At 45.2% G+C, this 21,327-nt stretch overlaps 1 protein-coding gene across 2 annotated transcripts in view; it reads left to right on the plus strand.

Moving 5' to 3' along the window:
• The window catches only part of sona (sol narae), a 66,468-nt gene that overhangs the window by 25,208 nt on the left and 19,933 nt on the right, over positions 1-21,327 (plus strand). Inside the window, exons 4-9 of one of the 2 annotated variants that reach the window (XM_070083635.1) lie at positions 334-551; positions 1,204-1,337; positions 14,376-14,496; positions 15,054-15,183; positions 15,332-15,474; positions 17,222-17,277. In XM_070083635.1, the coding sequence (XP_069939736.1) occupies positions 334-551; positions 1,204-1,337; positions 14,376-14,496; positions 15,054-15,183; positions 15,332-15,474; positions 17,222-17,277 (802 nt within the window). Of the gene's footprint in view, positions 1-333; positions 552-1,203; positions 1,338-14,375; positions 14,497-15,053; positions 15,184-15,331; positions 15,475-16,510; positions 16,564-17,221; positions 17,278-21,327 lie in introns of both variants that reach the window. The other variant, XM_070083636.1, reaches the window with a different exon arrangement.

Genomic DNA, 21,327 nt, shown 5'->3' on the forward strand with positions numbered 1-21,327 from the left:
ACTGTTAAAAGGAACGTGATGTCTGTAGTTGGCACTAGTTATTAAGAGAGTACTGGAACCTGTTTTGTGATTAATTAGTGAGTTAAGACCCTCTTTTAGTGAGCACTCTTCTTAGTAGATAGTTCTTCTCAATAGATAGCCTCGTGTGAACTAACAAATCCTCTACTGTTTGTTCCATGTACTTCCATATATCATCCATTCCTTCTTCTCCTAGTCCTGCATGACCTACGGGCTTAGCGAATGTAATCCTACATAGGAATGCGAAATAGAGTGGGAAAACAATACGCATTTCTATATATTCTTTCTCATCTCCCTCTCTTCCCTTTTCTGAAGGACGGTACAGTGGGGGAGGACCTGGTGGTACGTCCCCTCCCTCCGCATCTGTACCCGCAGGCGACGCAGGAGGAGGAGGCGGTCAGCCCCAACCACCTGCCCCCTCCTGACGACGAGCTCTTCCTTGACGACCTCGACGACCAAATGATCTTCAGCGATGGTCTGCCACTAGCTGGCGACGACGAGGATACAGGTTCTGTCCTAGACCTACAACGACCGTGAGTAGTCCCTCCCTCAGCTGCCACGCTGTTTGTTGTTGTGGTGTGGTGAGCGTGGATGGTGGTTGCTCCTGTGTTAGTAAGTAAGTAAGTAAGTTTATTCAGGTATACACAAATACAGTTACATAGAATTATCATACATAGCAGCATATGTGTAGAGAACCTGGGATAACCCAGAAAAGTCAGACAGAGTGACTTATTTCCATTGGGGTCCTTTTACCTTATTATTATAATATAAAAGTTATAATATTTTCTTATTATTCTACAATGAAGATAACATCTTATTGTTGTGGGTGATGGTTGCTGCTGTGGTTGTGGTGGGTATGGATTGTGGTTGCTGCTGTGGTTCTGGTGAGTGTGGATGATGGCTGGTTCCTGTGGTTGTAGTGAGTAGTGTGGATGATAGTTGTAGTGAAGTGGTGATGGTGGTTGCTGCTGTGGTGGTTGAGTGTGGCTGATAGTTGCTGCTGTGGTGGTTGAGTGTAGATGAAGTAGTAATAACAGTTGCTTGCCGTTTCAACGTCCTGTTATTCGCGTTTTCTTTAACGCAATAATAACTGTTTCATCCTGTTGACAAACAGGTCAGTGTATCCTCAGTACTAACGCAGTGGTAGTTGACTGTAACTCATCTGTTGTTGGGGTCCTGTTGCAGGCAAGACGTTAACGGTATCAACGGCAGTTTACCTGAGGGGCTGACGTTGCTCCGACGCCGCCGTCGACACGTTGAGTCTGAGGGCTTCCACATCGTCTACAAGAGAGCAACCCCCGCTGTCGACACTGACTACGGTAAGTAGACGCTGGCTGCAACAAAGTTCGACACTCATCACGGTAAATCGACATTTGTTTCAACAGGTTACCAGCATTTACTGCCAGTCTGCTGTAGTCAACATCAGACCACAGTAGCTGCACAGTAGGCCTACTTATCCAGGTCAGACTGAGCCTACCCACATCCAAACATTCCCCAAGCAATGCATTTGTCTAACTTATTTTTTTGAAGGTGTGCAAATGGCTCGCTTTAGCGACATCATCTACCGGGGATTTTTTAGGAATTACCGCGAGCAGTATATGAAGGGCTTACCATTGCTTATATAGGAGTCGTCTGCCATGATTACAGGTCGTCCTGGTCGTCACTTGGAGGGTCGTGTAACAGTTTAAGTACAGAGACACTAAGCCAAGCCCATGATGACACTCTTCAGGTCACTTGTTCTATCTAGGCTGGAATATTGCTGCACACTAACAGCACCTTTCAAGGCAGGTGAAATTGCTGACCTAGAAAATGTACAGAGAACCTTCACGGCGCGCATAATGGAGATAAAACACCTCAGTTACTGGGAGCGCTTGAGGTTCCTAAACCTGTATTCCCTGGAACGCAGGAGGGAGAGATACATGATTTTATAAACCTGGAAAATCCTAGAGGGACTAGTACCGAACTTACACACGAAAATCACTCACTACGAGAGCAAAAGACTTGGCAGACGATGCAACATCCCCCCAATGAAAAGCAGGGGTGTCACTAGCACGTTAAGAAACCATACAATAAGTGTCAGGGGCCCGAGACTGTTCAACTGCCTCCCAGCATACATGAGGGGGGTTACCAACAGACCCCTGGCAGTCTTCAAGCTGGCCCTGGACAAGCGCCTAAAGTCGGTTCCTGACCAGCCGGGCTGTGGCTCGTACGTTGGTTTGCGTGTAGCCAGCAGTAACAGCCTGGTTGATCAGGCTCTGATCCACCAGGAGGCCTGGTCACAGACCGGGCCGCTGGGGCGTTGACCCCCGGAACTCTCTTCAGGTAAACTCTAGATATGAGTGACCTGGCCACACCTACGTTAGAAAGAATCTTTTGTAAGTGACCTGGCCACACCTACGTTAGCAGCGTAGTTTAAAGAGCTCCAGGTTACTCGAATCTAAAAATGTGTGTGTACTCACCTAGTTGAGGTTGCGGGGGTCGAGTCCGAGCTCCTGGCCCCGCCTCTTCACTGATCGCTACTAGGTCACTCTCCCTGAGCCGTGAGCTTTATCATACCTCTGCTTAAAGCTATGTATGGATCCTGCCTCCACTACATCGCTTCCCAAACCATTCCACTTACTGACTACTCTGTGGCTGAAGAAATACTTCCTAACATCCCTGTGATTCATCTGTGTCTTCAGCTTCCAACTGTGTCCCCTTGTTACTGTGTCCAATCTCTGGAACATCCTGTCTTTGTCCACCTTGTCAATTCCTCTCAGTATTTTGTATGTCGTTATCATGTCCCCCCTATCTCTCCTGTCCTCCAGTGTCGTCAGGTTGATTTCCCTTAACCTCTCCTCGTAGGACATACCTCTTAGCTCTGGGACTAGTCTTGTTGCAAACCTTTGCACATTCTATAGTTTCTTCACGTGCTTGGCTAGGTGTGGGTTCCAAACTGGTGCCGCATACTCCAATATGGGCCTAACATACACGGTGTACAGGGTCCTGAATGATTCCTTATTAAGATGTCGGAATGTTGTTCTGAGGTTTGCTAGGCGCCCATATGCTGCAGCAGTTATTTGGTTGATGTGCGCTTCAGGAGATGTGCCTGGTGTTATACTCACCCCAAGATCTTTTTCCTTGAGTGAGGTCTGTAGTCTCTGACCCCCTAGACTGTACTCCGTCTGCGGCCTTCTTTGCCCTTCCCCAATCTTCATGACTTTGCACTTGGTGGGATTGAACTCCAGGAGCCAATTGCTGGACCAGGTCTGCAGCCTGTCCAGATCCCTTTGTAGTTCTGCCTGGTCTTCGATCGAGTGAATTCTTCTCATCAACTTCACGTCATCTGCAAACAGGGACACCTCAGAGTCTATTCCTTCCATCATGTCGTTCACAAATACCAGAAACAGCACTGGTCCTAGGACTGACCCCTGCGGGACCCCGCTGGTCACAGGTGCCCACTCTGACACCTCGCCACGTACCATGACTCGCTGCTGTCTTCCTGACAAGTATTCCCTGATCCATTGTAGTGCCTTCCCTGTTATCCCTGCTTGGTCCTCCAGTTTTTGCACCAATCTCTTGTGTGGAACTGTGTCAAACGCCTTCTTGCAGTCCAAGAAAATGCAATCCACCCACCCCTCTCTCTCTTGTCTTACTGCTGTCACCATGTCATAGAACTCCAGTAGGTTTGTGACACAGGATTTCCCGTCCCTGAAACCATGTTGGCTGCTGTTGATGAGATCATTCCTTTCTAGGTGTTCCACCACTCTTCTCCTGATAATCTTCTCCATGATTTTGCATACTATACATGTCAGTGACACTGGTCTGTAGTTTAATGCTTCATGTCTGTCTCCTTTTTTAAAGATTGGGACTACATTTGCTGTCTTCCATGCCTCAGGCAATCTCCCTGTTTCGATAGATGTATTGAATATTGTTGTTAGGGGTACACATAGCGCCTCTGCTCCCTCTCTCAATACCCATGGGGAGATGTTATCTGGCCCCATTGCCTTTGAGGTATCTAGCTCACTCAGAAGCCTCTTCACTTCTTCCTCGGTTGTGTGCACTGTGTCCAGCACTTGGTGGTGTGCCCCACCTCTCCGTCTTTCTGGAATCCCTTCTGTCTCCTCTGTGAACACTTCTTTGAATCTCTTGTTGAGTTCTTCACATACTTCACGGTCATTTCTTGTTGTCTCTCCTCCTTCCTTCCTTAGCCTGATTACCTGGTCCTTGACTGTTGTTTTCCTCCTGATGTGGCTGTACAACAGTTTCGGGTCAGATTTGGCTTTCGCTGCTATGTCATTTTCATATTGTCTTTAGGCCTCCCTTCTTATCTGTGCATATTCGTTTCTGGCTCTACGACTGTTCTCCTTATTCTCCTGGGTCCTTTGCCTTCTATATTTCTTCCATTCCCTAGCACACTTGGTTTTTGCCTCCCTGCACCTTTGGGTGAACCATGGGCTCATCCTGGCTTTTTCATTAATCCTGTTACCCTTGGGTACAAACCTCTCCTCAGCCTCCTTGCATTTTGTTGCTACATATTCCATCATCTCATTAACTGGCTTCCCTGCCAGTTCTCTGTCCCACTGAACCTCGTTCAGGTAGTTCCTCATTCCTGTGTAGTCCCCTTTCTTGTAGTATGGCTTCATTCGTCCTGGCCTTCCTGCTTCTCCCTCCACTTGTAGCTCTACTGTGTATTCGAAGCTTAAAACCACATGGTCACTGGCCCCAAGGGGTCTTTCATATGTGATGTCCTCGATATCTGCATTACTCAAGGTGAATACTAAGTCCAGCCTTGCTGGTTCATCCTCTCCTCTCTCTCTTGTAGTGTCCCTTACGTGTTGGCACATGAAGTTTTCCAGTACCACCTCCATCATCTTAGCCCTCCATGTATCTTGGCCCCCATGTGGGTCCAAGTTCTCCCAATCGATCTCCTTGTGGTTAAAGTCACCCATGATCAGGAGCTTTGCCCTGCATGCATGAGCTCTTCTGGCCACTCTAGCCAGTGTGTCAACCATCGCTCTATTGCTCTCGTCGTACTCTTGCCTTGGCCTCCTGCTGTTCTGTGGTGGGTTATACATCACTGCTATTACCACCTTGGGACCTCCAGAGTGAAGTGTTCCCACTATGTAATCACTTTCTTCTCCGCTGTCTCCTCTCTCCAGCTCATCAAAATTCCAGCGATTTTTGATCAGCAACGCCACTCCTCCACCCCCCCTGTTCCCTCTGTGTGTGTGTGTGTGTGTGTGTGTGTGTGTGTGTGTGTGTGTGTGTGTGTGTGTGTGTGTGTGTGTGTGTGTGTGTGTGTGTGCGTGTGTGTGCGTGTGTGTGTGTGTACTCACTCACCTAGTTGAGGTTGCAGGGGTCGAGTCCAAGCTCCTGGCCCCGCCTCTTCACTGATCATTACTAGGTCACTCTCCCTGAACCGTGAGCTTTATCGTGCCTCTGCTTAAAGCTATGTATGGATCCTGCCTCCACTACATCGCTTCCCAAACTATTCCACTTGCTGACTACTCTGTGGCTGAAGAAATACTTCCTAACATCCCTGTGATTCATCTGTGTCTTCAACTTCCAACTGTGTCCCCTTGTTACTGTGTCCAATCTCTGGAACATCCTGTCTTCGTCTACTTTGTCAATTCCTCTCAGTATTTTGTATGTCGTTATCATGTCCCCCCTATCTCTCCTGTCCTCCAGTGTCCTCTCCTCGTAGGACATACCTTTTAGCTCTGGGACTAGTCTTGTTGCAAACCTTTGCACTTTCTCTAGTTTCTTTACGTGCTTGGCTAGGTGTGGGTTCCAAACTGGTGCCGCATACTCCAATATGGGCCTAACGTACACGGTGTACAGGGTCCTGAACGATTCCTTATTAAGATGTCGGAATGCTGTTCTGAGGTTAGCTAGGCGCCCATATGCTGCAGCAGTTATTTGGTTGATGTGCGCTTCAGGAGATGTGCCTGGTGTTATACTCACCCCAAGATCTTTTTCCTTGAGTGAGGTTTGTAGTCTCTGGCCCCTAGACTGTACTCCGTCTGCTGTCTTCTTTGCCCTTCCCCAATCTTCATGACTTTGCACTTGGTGGGGTTGAACTCCAGTAGCCAATTGCTGGACCAGGTCTGCAGCCTGTCCAGATCCCTTTGTAGTTCTGCCTGGTCTTCGACCGAATGAATTCTTCTCATCAACTTCACGTCATCTGCAAACAGAGACACCTCAGAGTCTATTCCTTCCGTCATGTCGTTCACAAATACCAGAAACAGCACTGGTCCTAGGACTGACCCCTGTGGGACCCCGCTGGTCACAGGTGCCCACTCTGACACCTCGCCACGCACCATGACTCGCTGCTGTCTTCCTGACAAGTATTCCCTGATCCATTGTAGTGCCTTCCCTGTTATCCCTCCAGTTTTTGCACTAATCTCTTGTGTGGAACTGTGTCAGACGCCTTCTTGCAGTCCAAGAAAATGCAATCCACCCACCCGTGTGTGTGTGTGTGTGTGTGTGTGTGTGTGTGTGTGTGTGTGTGTGTGTGTGTGTGTGTGTGTGTGTGTGTGTGTGTGTGTGTGTATTCATCTATTTGTGCAACCCACAAATAGGTGAATACTTATGCGTGGGTTCATGTGTGTATTTAGGGGTTGAGCTCTACTCCTGAGCCTCTCCACTGCCTGACATGTAGAGTAACTCTCCAACTTTCATAGACAGAACCATGTTAACATTCCCGCCGGGGTACAAGAGCGCCTGGGAGGCAGTCAGGTTCCATCTAAGGAAAGGTTCACTTTCTTTAGTCAAGAGAACCCCCTTAAACCCTCACCGACGTCAAGGAGCCTCCCTTCAAGGGCAGTGTTGGAAAATAGCTGCACTAAGGACGCCATTGTGGACACGAGATTAAACATTGTCATTGGTGTGATAAATTGTTAAAAAACCAACAAGTTGAAGATTGAGACACATATGCAACATATGGGAATCTATATTAACGAAACGTTTCGCTATACTGAGGGACTGATTACCTCAAACTCCTCCTCTCCTTACTCCTTTCTGCTTTGTATTGGACTGAAGAAGCCACTGTGTGGCGAATCGTTTCCTTAATAAAGATTCCCATATGTTGCATATGTGTCTCAACCATTACGATTGGTCATTGTGCCGAGTGACGTCACCTAAGGATATCAGAGTGGCCGTTGCAATTGGTCACCGGGCCAGCCAATGAGCGGCTTTGTTGACATTTACCATCTTACCAGGCACCGTGTAAACTAAACCTCACCCAACCACACGTTGTCTACATGAACCTTCTCTCCCGTGTTAAGTGCTACACTGCTGTAGTCTTGACTGGACGGAGGAGCATTTAAGTGCTACACAGCTGTAGTCTTGACTGGACGGAGGAGCCACCTTTGTGCTGCACAGGTATTCCAGGCGCTTAAGAGCACTGGTCTGGGATTTGTGGGAGTGTCAGCGTGCACGCGAGTGTGGGTGGGGGGCGGGTGGGGTAGGAAACGGAACAACGTTTCGCACTGTGTTGAATTTTATCACGTCATGTTTCTTTCTGTGTGGAGCTTTATCAAGTCTTATAATTATTATTATTCTGCTACTCCTTCTCCTTGTCCTCCTCCTCCACCTCCTCCTCCTCCTCTTCCTCCTCCTCCTCCTCCTCCTCCTCCTCCTCCTCCTCGTTCTCCTCTTCCTCTTCCTCCTTCCTCCTTCCTAATCCTCCTTCCTCCTTCCTCCTCCTCCCCTCCTTGTCCCTCTTCATTCTCCTCCCTCCTCCTCCTCCCTTCTCCTCCTCCTCCTCCTCCTCCTCCTCCTCCTCCTCCTCCTCTCCTCCTCCCTCCTCCTCCTCCTCCTCCTCCTCCTCCTCCTCCTCCTCCTCCTCCCTCCTCCTCCTCCTCCTCCTCCTCCTCCTCCTCCTCCTCCTCCTCCTCCTCCTCCCTCCTCCTCCCTCCTCCTCCCTCGCTCCTCCTCCTCCTCCTCCTCCCTCCTCCTCCTCCTCCTCCTCCTCCTCCTCCTCCTCCTCCTCCTCCTCCTCCTCCTCCTCCTCTTCCTCTTTCTCTTCCTCTTCCTCCTCCCAGTGGATGAAGTTCGCCTCTTCGGCTGCCGGGAACTTCAAGACGCCAGTTCGTCTTCGCCTCGGCTAATTTATAGCGCGAGTTCCGTTTCTTTTTACTTTCATTTTCCAGTTGCTGGATGAAAGTAACTTTGAAGCTACCGGTTATTAGAAAGCAGTCAGAGTGTTAACCAAGATAGTTGCTGGATGGTAGTAACTCCTACGTTGAAAAAAAAAGATTGTATATACCATTCACATTTGTAAGCAACATTCACCAACATTCTACTGCAACGTTGTATAGCCACACACGGTGCTGATTCAAGAGTAATTTTTGTGATCTCACTGTGTATATACACCGAGAGGAGGGGCATCTCTCGTTGTTTATGTATGCATAGTGGTGTGTGTATCAATTAGTGAGTGTGTATATACACCTAGGCAGGCGTATCTCTCAGTGTGTATATGTACAGAGAGGTGCTTATCTCTGTGTATATACACAAGCCAATTTAGCTGCCCAGGTGAAGGCTTAATGTATGACCATCTGCAGCTCCTCTCCACCATCCTGGATGAAGACTACTACAGTGCTCCTCCATGATTTGCTTCTTCACCTCAATACTTCTACTTCCTGGTATATCTAATGGGAAGAACACCTTCAACCCAAGTCACTTATTCTTGTTTCCTCAAAAGAGCTCTCTCAACCCAAGTCACTTATTCTTGTTTCCTCAAAAGAGCTCTCTCAACCCAAGTCACTTATTCTTGTTCCCTCAAAAGAGCTCTCTCAACCCAAGTCACTTATTCTTGTTCCCTCAAAAGAGCTCTCTCAACCCAAGTCACTTATTCTTGTTCCCTCAAAAGAGCTCTCTCAACCCAAGTCACTTATTCTTGTTCCCTCAAAAGAGCTCTCTCAACCCAAGTCACTTATTCTTGTTCCCTCAAAAGAGCTCTCTCAACCCAGACCGAGGCCTGGACACGCTGACTAAAGTGGCATACAAGGTCTGTGGTAAATATGTCGCTCTAAAGAAATTTCGCAACAACTCAAGTTAAGAAAATGTACTTCGAGAAATAACAGTTACAGAATATACACTGAAGCATTTATTCCGTGCAGAATTTGCTCCAAAGAGATTAGATTTTGCCACCGAAGTGGCAAGAGTATATGGTATAGCGCAAGAGTATATGGTATATGGATACACAAAAGGCCTAGGAACTAGCCCCCAAAAGGAATTAGCAACTAGGCCACCAAAGGAACAAAAAATTTAAAAAATTGGGAAATATGCAAAATATTTTTTTTTTCACATATGCAAAATCCAAATATAGAACCTCTCTTCCAGGAGTTCAACCGAAGGGATATTCAGATACAAATGACAGCAAAAAATGAGCACAGTCTTGAAAGAACTGTATTAATCAACAGGACAACCAGGAAAAACAGGTATCGAGAATCCTAACAGATAACAAAGACAGGTAGTAACAAAAAAAAAAAGTTCAATATCAGCAAAGTAAAAAGTTCAGTTGTCCAAGGTAAGGTCCTGCCGCCAGTGTTCCTTCTCGTCCTCACAGCAGACACAGACAAGAACACCAGCCACAGCTTCGCGGCATCTTTTGCGGACAATATCCACAGTAAATGTAAAAGCCACCTCAGTAGAAGGCACAAAAAAATTAAAAACAGATATCAACAAAGTCTTCCAGTGGTAAAATGAAACTAACATGATGTTCAGTGATGAACAACTTCAGCTGCTGAGGTTTGAAGACGTCAACACCAGCACAGTACACAGACCACAGGCACGTCACACTACGGAACGTAAGGAACAGGTAAAAAAAAACTTATGAATAATTATTCCACAGGCCCTGTCATTTGAGAAGCACAATAAGGTAAATGCGGTACAGGCTAGGAAAAATAACAGGGCAGATTGAGAATTTTGAAAACAAGAGAAGCAACGCCACTGATATTTTTCAAATCACTTGCGCTCTCACGACCTGAATATATTGTGTTGTGCTCACAGCACCTTACAAGGCACGAGAGATAGTTGAGCTGGAAAATATTCATAGGTATTACTGCCCGCAGAAAATCAATAAATCGTATACACAACTGAGAAGTCTTCAAAGCACTTGGATTCTCCTCTCTCTCTCTCTCTCTCTCTCTCTCTCTCTCTCTCTCTCTCTCTCTCTCTCTCTCTCTCTCTCTCTCTCTCTCTCTCTCTCTCTCTCTCTCTCTCTCTCTCTCTCTCTCTCTCTGGAACGAAGAAGAGAAAGAGATATACCTGATAATATATACGTGGAAGATAGTTGAAGGCCTTGTCCCTAACTTGCACTCTGCTACAACAGCTTGTGAGAGTGATGACTATGTGTGCTTGCAGAGGTAGAAGAACCCTCGAAACAGATCATGGGTAAAGTATAGGTAAATGGTTGAAAATGAGCTGGAGACGGACAGTGGTTGATTAGTATGAGTGGGACATGTTGCCAGCAGCACGGTGGAGCTGGACGAGGTGGACTGGAGTTAATAGAGGCAGAATCCGTCTAGGAAGGAACGGACAGTCTGAGAGGACTAGGACAGTCTAGCAGCACAGAAAGATGATAATTTTATTATATGGGAGTGAAGCATCCATCGGCCTGAAGAATCTCCTGGTCTGAAGCATCCCCTGGTCTGAAGCATCTCCTGGCCTGAAGCATCCCCTGGCACGAAGCATCTCCTGGCCTGAAACATCCTGGCCTTAATCATCTCCTGGCTTGAAGCATCTCTTGGCCTGAAGCATCTCTTGGCCTGAAGCATCTCTTGGCCTGAAGCATCCCCTGGCCTGACTCAACTAGGTTTCACATGTCTGTTTACAATAAAAGCAGATCACTACACAGTACATTCCCAAGATGGTTGAAGGTGATCTGGCAGGAAAAAAGTACCTCACCAAGGTTCATATGATCCAAAAACCTTGTGAGTGGATGCAAGATGAAGTATTAACACTATACACTAACAATCTTCACCAATAACCCGCGCATAAGAGAAAGAAACTTTATGACGACATTTCGGTCCAACTTGGACCATTAACTAGTCACATGTATGACTAAACTTCGTCATACAGTTTCTTCTGTGTGCGGATTATTTGTATATTGTTCTAGTCTCTGTGTTCTTCGTTGACCAACAATATCAGATGACTTTCAACGTGATGCGATTTTATTACTGTTGTATTATCTGGTGAGAATTGAAGACTTGGGGATCAAATCTCATTAAATCCCAATCCCACAACGCCTGTGGAATGGGATTCAATGAGATTTGCTGTCAGGTATTATATATACTGTGTATATACGGTGGGATTTCAGATATATTGTATGACTGCTTATCTATCAGCCCAGTCGGTGGCTTGGGTCTCGATGGGAGGGGCAAGAGGGTGTAAGTGGAGGGGCAGGAGGGTATGGTTGGAGGGGTATAGGAGCAGTAGGGACTACTGGTATTGCCCAGGGCTGGGGAAGACCGAGCACAGCTACCCAACACTCAGCCAGCCAGCCAGCCAGACACTGGCTAGACAGCACCCTAAGTGAACCCGCTAACCCTCCCTCCCTCCTGGTGAAAGTTATCCTCCTCCTCCGCCTCCTCCTCTTCTTCTTCCTCCTCTTTAACCCATCAACCTCATCCCTGATTCACTGACCTGAAACCCCCTGCACTCACCTAGCTGTGATTGCAGGGGTGTCGAATCTCGGTGTCTTGTATCTACAGTACACTGAAACCTTTGTCTTTTAATTGTCTAAATCCTCTCCTTAATTATATATCTAAATCATTCCCACAATTTTTCCTCGCGTCTTGGAGGCGAGAACTTTAGGTAACTTCACAAAATAGGTTGGACAAGTACATGAGTGGGTGTGAGTTAGACCTGTCAAGCATGGACCAGTATGCCTACTGTTGCGTTCCTTCTTATGTTCTTATATTCTCATGTTCTTAATCTCCCCCAGCCCCCTTTCTTCATTCGTTCAGTGTTGGGCCCCTTGTTCACAATCTACATTAACGACATAGATGAGGAAATAAATAGTGACATAAGCAAATTTGCTGATGACACCAAAATAGGCACTCCAGGATGATTTGAACAGACTGATGCAGTGGTCGGAGAAGTGGTAGATGCAGTTTAATATTGACAAATGCAAAGTTCTAAATGTTGGACAGGAAAAATAACCATGCCACATATAAACTAAATAATGTAGATCTTAATACTACTGATTGCGAAAAGGATTTAGGAGTTCTGGTTAGCAGTAACCTACAACCAAGTAAACAGTGCATTAGTGTTCGCAATAAAGCTAACAGAATCCTTGGCTTCATAGCAAGAAGTATAAATAATAGGAGTCCTCAGGTTGTTCTTCAACTCTATATATCTTTGGTTAGGCCTCATCTAGATTATGCTGCACAGTTTGGTCACCGTATTACAGAATGGATATAAATGCACTGGAAAACGTACAAAGGAGGATGACAAAGATGATCCCATGTATCAGAAATCTTCTCTATGAGGATAGACTGAGGGCCCTGAGTCTGCACTCTCTAGAAAGGCGTAGAATTAGGGAGGATATGATAGAGGTGTATAAATGGAAAGCAGGAATTAATAAAGGGGATGTAAATAGCGTGCTTATTACAACCCAGGAGTCCCAAAGGCCTGTTATCCTGGGTGTAAAGGGAGCAAAATAAACAGGACAGAAAAACTTTTGACTTGTATTATCCTTCACCAATTTAGAACAGAAGTATGTATACTATATACACTATGTACAACAATAGGTATTAGTGCACTCCACGGTAAGCAAGGCAGAATAGAAGCCACTAGAGAGCAAACCGTGCTTCAACCAGCTCTAGAATGGGAATGTCAAGGGCAATCAGGTGAGTGGTACCCACATCACTTCTGCGATTGCCAAAACCATCTTCTCATTGGCTGGAACCTGGGTACTGATTGAACGACGGGGCCCCATCATCAACCCTTAGTACCTGGTTCACTGGTTGGGGGAGATAGCCTTTCATTGAGGGTGTGTACATGCGCCGAATAAAGGTTACGTAATCTTTGCATGCCACAGTGCTAAAAATATCTATCACAGACAGAACTCGCAGCAATGGCTTTAAATTGGAAAAATTCAGATTCAGGAAGGATATAGGAAAGCACTGGTTTGGTAATAGAGTTGTGGATGAGTGGAACAAACTACCGAGTACCGTCATAGACGCTAAGACGTTGTGTAGTTTTAAAAATAGGTTGGATAAATACATGAGTGGGTGTGGGTGGGTGTGAGTTGGACCTGACTAGCTTGTGCTACTAGGTCGGATGCAGTGTTCCTTCCTTAAGTGACGTGTCTGACCTCACTTGGTCAAGGCACTGGCTTAAGCCGGTACGAGATTTGGAGCCGCCTCGCATAGGCCAGTAGGCCTGTTGCAGTGTTCCTTCTTTCTTATGTTCTTGTGTTTCATCTCTGCCTAACTATTCCTCTTTCCCTTCCACCCCGAGTTTTGCCTCACAAGTTATGTTTGCTGGGAGATCGAGTCCTATCTCCTGTGATGTTGTGTGTTTAATGTTATTCCTTATTGACCACGTTTCGCCCACACAGTGGACATTATAAAGTCACAAACAGATCTACCTGGGTCAAGAGTACGTGAGTATATATAGTGTGGAGAGTCAGGTGGAGAATGTTGGGTAGGTTGTGTTAGAGACTGACCTGCCCGGGACGGGCCAGTGTGTGTATTATGAAGGATAATGATAACGAAGTTTTCTGGCCAGGAAACTTCTTCATCATTATCCTACATAAGAACATACACACTGGCCCGTCCCGGGCAGGTCAGTCTCTAACACAACCTGCCCAACATTCTCCACCTGACTCTCCACACTGTATACACTCACGTACTCTTAACCCAGGTAGATCTGTCCCTGACTTGATAAAATTCACGGTGTGGGCGGAACGTGGTCAATAAAGGGTCACATTAGACTACAATAATAATCTCTTATTAAATGTTATTTGAATCGGGAGAAATATAATTTTCCTTCCATTTTAAGAACGGAATTGAAAGTTAAGACACTTGTGCAACATCTGGTGATCTTTATTGTAGACGTTTCGCCATCCAGTGGCTTTATCAATACAGATTCTTGGACATAATAAGGAAACAGAAGAACTATATACAAAAGATGAGGTAATCAGTCCCTCAGCCTTGAAGGTGGTGTTTAGAGCACCGTGGTTGTAGAGATTAATAATAATAATAATAATAGTAACCACAATAATAATAATAATAATAATAATAATAATAATAATAATAATAATAATAGTAACCACAATAATAATAATAATAATAATAATAATAATAATAATAATAATAATAATAATAATAAAATATAACTGGGGGTGTTTGGTTTGCCTGCAGCATTGATGGAACTCGACCACATTCCTGCCAGGAGTCCTGAAGCTCGTCCCAGACGCAAAAGGAGCGCCCCGTACATCATCTACCCTGAGATCCTCGTCCTAGTCGACTACGACGGCTACCTGTGAGTTGAAACCTCTTATCTAAGCCTCTCTAATCTCGTACCCAGTCCTCTCTAATCTCGTACCCAGTCCTCTCTAATCTCGTACCCAGTCCTCTCTAATCTCGTACCCAGTCCTCTCTAATCTCGTACCCAGTCCTCTCTAATCTCGTACCCAGTCCTCTCTGATCTCGTACCCAGTCCTCTCTGTCTCTTTCTATGTCTTTGAATCTCTTCCTCTCTCTGCCTTCCTGGGAGGTAGAGTGTTGGGCTCACTTCTGAAAAGCTCCGAATTCAGCCTTGGGAGAGACAGGTTTGTAAATCACCTAACACCCGCTGTCTTCTGCTCGTCTGGCAATAAACGGTACCTAAAAGTTAGACGGCTGTTGCATCCTGGGAAGGTGGACCACCTCAGAGGCCAATCAGAAGTAGGCTACAATTCGTCGCTTTGCTTGGGTTATTAACCAACCAGAATTAATAATTTTTTTCGTCTTCTTTTCTTCTTCTTCTTCATGACCTATGTGGTTTGAGCGTGTTTCTTTTTTTTAAATTATAGTTCTCTCTCCTTTGCCTCTCTACAGGCTACATGGGCAGGACAACAGTCAGATCAAGAGTTACTATGTGTCCTTTTGGAATGGCGTAGATCTACGTTACAAGCTTCTAAAGGGACCTCGAGTGAAGATCTCCATCGCTGGTATTATTATCTCCAGGGTAAGTCGTGTGTATCTGCATGTGTGTGTGTGTGTGTGTGTGTGTGAGAGAGAGAGAGAGAGAGAGAGAGAGAGAGAGAGAGAGAGAGAGAGAGAGAGAGAGAGAGAGCAACTCTTATCATACATTCATCGCTACCCCTCCCTCACAGAGCCGCGATGCGATGCCCTACCTGGAGAAGAACCGGGTGGGTCGCGATGCTATAGACTCAGCCAGTGCCCTCACGGACATGGGCAAGTACCTGTACCAGGAGCGTCGCCTACCCACCTACGACATCGCCGTGGCCATCACCAAGTGAGTACCTGGCTTGCCCTCATCCCGTACAGTGCTCAACACAGGTGTTTCGTAAACCAACGAGATTTTGTAGCCCTTGATTTGCCTATCTAATATTTTGACTTACCACCCATACGATAGGTGTTTGGTGGATAGTAAAGCTATCAAAGAGTAATAGCAGAAATAATAATAATAATAATAATAATAATAATAATAATAATAATAATAATAATAATAATAATAATAATAATAATAATAATAATAACAGAAGAAGAAAAAATATTGATTTCCCTGTGTTAAAAATTTTTGATCCTTCAGAGGCAAGTTACTATAAGAAAAAAATTTTTATTCTTTTCTTCCTCGTTGCTTTGAAAAATCTAATTTTATCATTATACTTTGATTATTCATTGAGCTTTAGAAAGGTAGAGGAGAGGTGACTGACTGCAAATGATCCTCGGGGCTGGAGTGTAAGTATGTACGAACGTACTGAAGACGGTGCTCAGTGTCGGGACATAGTGAGCGCTTATCTTGGAGGTCAGTCCAAGAGACCGACTGGTCAGATTCCCAGTTGCGATCAGGGGAGCGGAGGATCGAGCTTCCACCCTTTCTTGGGCCGAATGACCCACAGAATTTGTATCTGGTTGCAATACCTGGAAGACCAAGTTACAGGTAGAGCCTCGACCTGAAACTCGTGTCCACTACTTTGATGAGAAAGTTATCTTTCATGAGAATGTTCCTACAGACTATTTAGCCATTAACAGTCAAATTACAACTATAATATTGACTATGTAATTAATTACATTAAGTGTGTCAGTTGCATAAAAATAGAAAGTTGGATGAGGAGACGTTTCTTTAACGTAGAGCTGAGGAGGTTGAATGTGGTTTGATATTAATACACAAGATTATTATTGTGGCCAGAGTGAAGGTTGCAGATGAGGTTGAGACCAGAGAAGAGCCTGGCCTGTGCTGGCAGACCTCCCAGTCACCGGGAAGGGCCACCACCCCAAAACATTTTTCTCATCCAAGTCTGTCTTCCCTCATTAACATTCCTACCCAGGTACGACTTGTGTCGTCGACGCAAGAGCGGGAGGTGCACGACGGGCACTGCTGGTACGTTACACTCCACCAGATACCCCGCACGTGCACACACACACCAACATCTGAGTGTATGGCAGACACATCTATACGGTGGAGGATCTACTGTTTGGGTTATTGGTTCTTAGCACACACAGTCTGGTCCGTAGTTTGCTAATGTTACAACTACCTCTCCCCCCCCCCACCCCTAACATCCGTGTGTGAGGACCCTTGTTTTCTGTGAGGATGAGGATGGAAAACAAAGGGGGTCAGTTAACAGTCACAGTGGTTGAGGTAAGTAGCGAGCCACAGACGACAAGTTGACGACAGACCAACAGAAACAGTCACCACCACCATCTACCAGCACTACCAGCACTACCAGCACATGAAGCAGAAGCACGCCCAAAGTCTGATACGAGGGACTTACAGGTTTTGGGGCACTTGGGTATCTGGCTTTGGGTACACAGAACCTAACATTTCTCCCTCAACAGTCCATATATGTTAGCAACATTGATCACGGCAGCAGTCCTGTTGTGACGTCACCAACAATGCTAACGCCTCCTGTTATGACTTCAGTGCTGCCCCCGTACAACTGTGGGGGGCACTGCTGATGACCCACCCACCCACCCACCGTTGAAAACAGCCACCAACGATACTAAAATGAAACTCTCTGACTCTTTTTATTTACTTGCAGATTAGACATGTGTAGACGCGCTTTCACAGGGGGGGTTTGCAACAGGGGGACTGCAGGTAGGTTGAACGGGACTGACCATTGCACCACCTGCACTACCACCATCACTTCCACCATCACCACAACTACAACCAAAATCCCCAACCTGCATATAAACAACAGCACAATACTGTAGACGGGGTTAATTACCAGTCTATCCTTCACAGTTACTTATATCAGCTGAGAGCATGTTAAATAACTTAGTAGGAGGAGGAGTGTTGTGGTGGTGGTGGTGAGTGTAGAGTCTGACTCTCCTAGACTTAGGCTTACCTGTCTTTACAGAAAGCACTTGTATTGAAATTTTCACTGCAGTAAATAGAGATTCAACTATATATATATAATATATATATATATAATATATATATATATATATATATATATATATATATATATATATATATATATATATATATATATATATATATATATATATATATATATATATATATATATATATATATATATATATATATATATATATATATATATATATATATATATATATATATATGCAAATAATGGTTAACACTGTTAAAATAAATCATAAATTTGTAGTTACTCTGGACTTTAATCATTGCACCATTCCCGCCACTATTCCCGCCACTATTTCCGCCACTATTCCCGCCACTATTCCCGCCACTATTCCCGCCACTATTCCCGTGCATAAGTCACTATCACCGGCCACCAGACTAACATACTATTATATATTATTAATATACAAACACTTGAAGCAGTACTATCCACTTGACTATTTCCCACAGTACCATTTCATGAACACATATAATAACACACCTGGCGGGGCCAGGAGCCGTGACTCGACCCCTGAATCCACGTTTAGGTGAGTACCAGATTACCACCATCACCACCTTTGCAAATAAACGTTATGCAACAAGCTTTTCCCGAGGACAACGTTTCGCCCTGTGTCACCTTTTTCAAGCTACGGCTTTTTACAAGCACTACACTGGGCGAAATGTTGTCTCATTTAAAGCTTGTGTATCTTCTCGTTTCGTCCAAACAAGTAACTTGTTTCACTCTCTGGTATCTCTGTCATTCTCACTATTTTTTAATAGGCTATAAGAGGAAGGGTAGGAATAGGGAAGGGAAGGATTGGAATAGGATAGAGAAGAGAGAAAAGTTGTGGGTAGATAGACAGAGAGGTAAGACAGGTTGTGGATAGACAGGAAGAGAGAGAGGTAAGAGAGGTTATGGATAGACAGGAAGAGAGAGAGGTAAGAGAGGTTGTGGATAGACAGGAAGAGAGAGAGGTAAGAGAGGTTATGGATAGACAGGAAGAGAGAGAGGTAAGAGAGGTTGTGGATAGACAGGAAGAGAGAGAGGTAAGAGAGGTTGTGGATAGACAGGAAGAGAGAGAGGTAAGAGAGGTTGTGGATAGACAGGAAGAGAGAGAGGTAAGAGAGGTTGTGGATGGACAGGAAGAGAGGTTAAGTAACCTTACCACTCTGAGTGTATTATCAAGACTACCGTCATTATAGCATCAACACCATCAAGGCTACTGCACTATGTTCACTGTAGTTATCATCACAGGCATGATGATGCATAACATCCCAGAATCCTTGGTATACCTGTACTCATCGACCGACACATTCACCATCAACAGCGTCCTTCACAGTCACTATTGTATCACTTTCACTTATTATCACCACAATCATCACACTGATGACCACAATCATCACACTGATGACCACAATCATCACACCGATGACCACAATCATCACACTGATGACCACAATCATCACACTGATGACCACAATCATCACACTGATGACCACAATCATCACACTGATGACCACAATCATCACACTGATGACCACAATCATCACACCGATGACCACAATCATCACACCGATGACCACAATCATCACACCGATGACCACAATCATCACACTGATGACCACAATCATCACACTGATGACCACAATCATCACACTGATGACCACAATCATCACACCGATGACCACAATCATCACACTGATGACCACAATCATCACACTGATGACCACAATCATCACACCGATGACCACAATCATCACACTGATGACCACAATCATCACACTGATGACCACAATCATCACACCGATGACCACAATCATCACACCGATGACCACAATCATCACACTGATGACCACAATCATCACACTGATGACCACAATCATCACACTGATGACCACAATCATCACACCGATGACCACAATCATCACACTGATGACCACAATCATCACACTGATGACCACAATCATCACACTGATGACCACAATCATCACACTGATGACCACAATCCTCACACTGATGACCACAATCATCACACTGATGACCACAATCATCACACTGATGACCACAATCATCACACCGATGACCACAATCATCACACTGATGACCACAATCATCACACTGATGACCACAATCATCACACCGATGACCACAATCATCACACTGATGACCACAATCATCACACTGATGACCACAATCACACCGATGACCACAATCATCACACTGATGACCACAATCATCACACTGATGACCACAATCATCACACTGATGACCACAATCATCACACTGATGACCACAATCATCACACCGATGACCACAATCATCACACCGATGCCACAGTCATCACACCGATGACCACAATCATCACACTGATGACCACAATCATCACACTGATGACCACAATCATCACATCGATGACCACAATCATCACATCGATGACCACAATCATCACATCGGTGACCACAATCATCACATCAATGAGCAGTCATCACACCGATGGCCACAGTCACACCGATGACCACAATCATCACACCGATGACCACAATCATCACACTGATGACCACAATCATCACATTGATTACCACAATCATTACACCGATGACCACAATCATCACATCGATGACCACAATCATCACATCGATGACCACAATCATCACATCGATGACCACAATCATCACATCGATGACCACAATCATCACACCGATGACCACAATCATCACACCGATGACCACAATCATCAATCATCACATCGATGACCACAATCATCACACCGATGACCACAATCATCACACCGATAACCACAATCATCACACCGATTACCACAATCATCACACTGATGACAATCATCACATCGATGACCACAATCATCACACCGATGACCACAATCATCACAGCGATAACTACAATCATCACATCGATGACCACAATCATCACATCGATGACCACAATCATCACACCGATGACCACAATCATCACAGCGATAACCACAATCACATCGATGACCACAATCATCACACCGATGACCACAATCATCACACCGATGACCACAATCATCACACCGATGACCACAATCATCACATCGATGACCACAATCATCACACCGATGACCACAATCATCACATCGATGACCACAATCATCACACCGATAACCACAATCATCACACCGATGACCACAATCATCACATCGATGACCACAATCATCACACCGATGACCACAATCATCACATCGATGACCACAATCATCACACCGATAACCACAATCATCACACCGATAACCACAATCATCACACCGATAACCACAATCATCACATCGATGTCCAAAAGCTCCAGCTGCGGGGTTATCCTATGACTACGACTCGCGTCGGGAAACACTTGTCCTGTTTCCCGACAAACCTAACCTAACCACACTGTGACACTACGTCTGGAGACATGACCCCTCTCGTGACATAGAAAACCTCAGTGTCGGGTAGGTCATGTCTTCTACTGGACATGCAGCCTTCTGTCTGTCCGTCTGTCTGACTACCTGTCTGTCTGACCCGGTGATTACCAGACTACACACTCACACACACTTCTCTCCTCTCTTACATGTGACTGTTGCTCGTTTACTCTATGCCTCCGTATTTACCTAACAGGAGATATATCTTGACTGACTTTGTGTTGTTTGCCGTTGACCTGTTAATGCACTCTTAATGACCTTTTTGTTCTACTCCGTTGACCTGCTAATGCACCCTCATTGACCTTTTCAATCACTGTTGACTTCTGTTTATGCACCTTGGTACTGC

The sequence above is a fragment of the Cherax quadricarinatus genome, chromosome 10 (assembly GCF_038502225.1).
Source record: "Cherax quadricarinatus isolate ZL_2023a chromosome 10, ASM3850222v1, whole genome shotgun sequence".
NCBI classification, from domain to species: Eukaryota; Metazoa; Arthropoda; class Malacostraca; order Decapoda; family Parastacidae; genus Cherax; species Cherax quadricarinatus.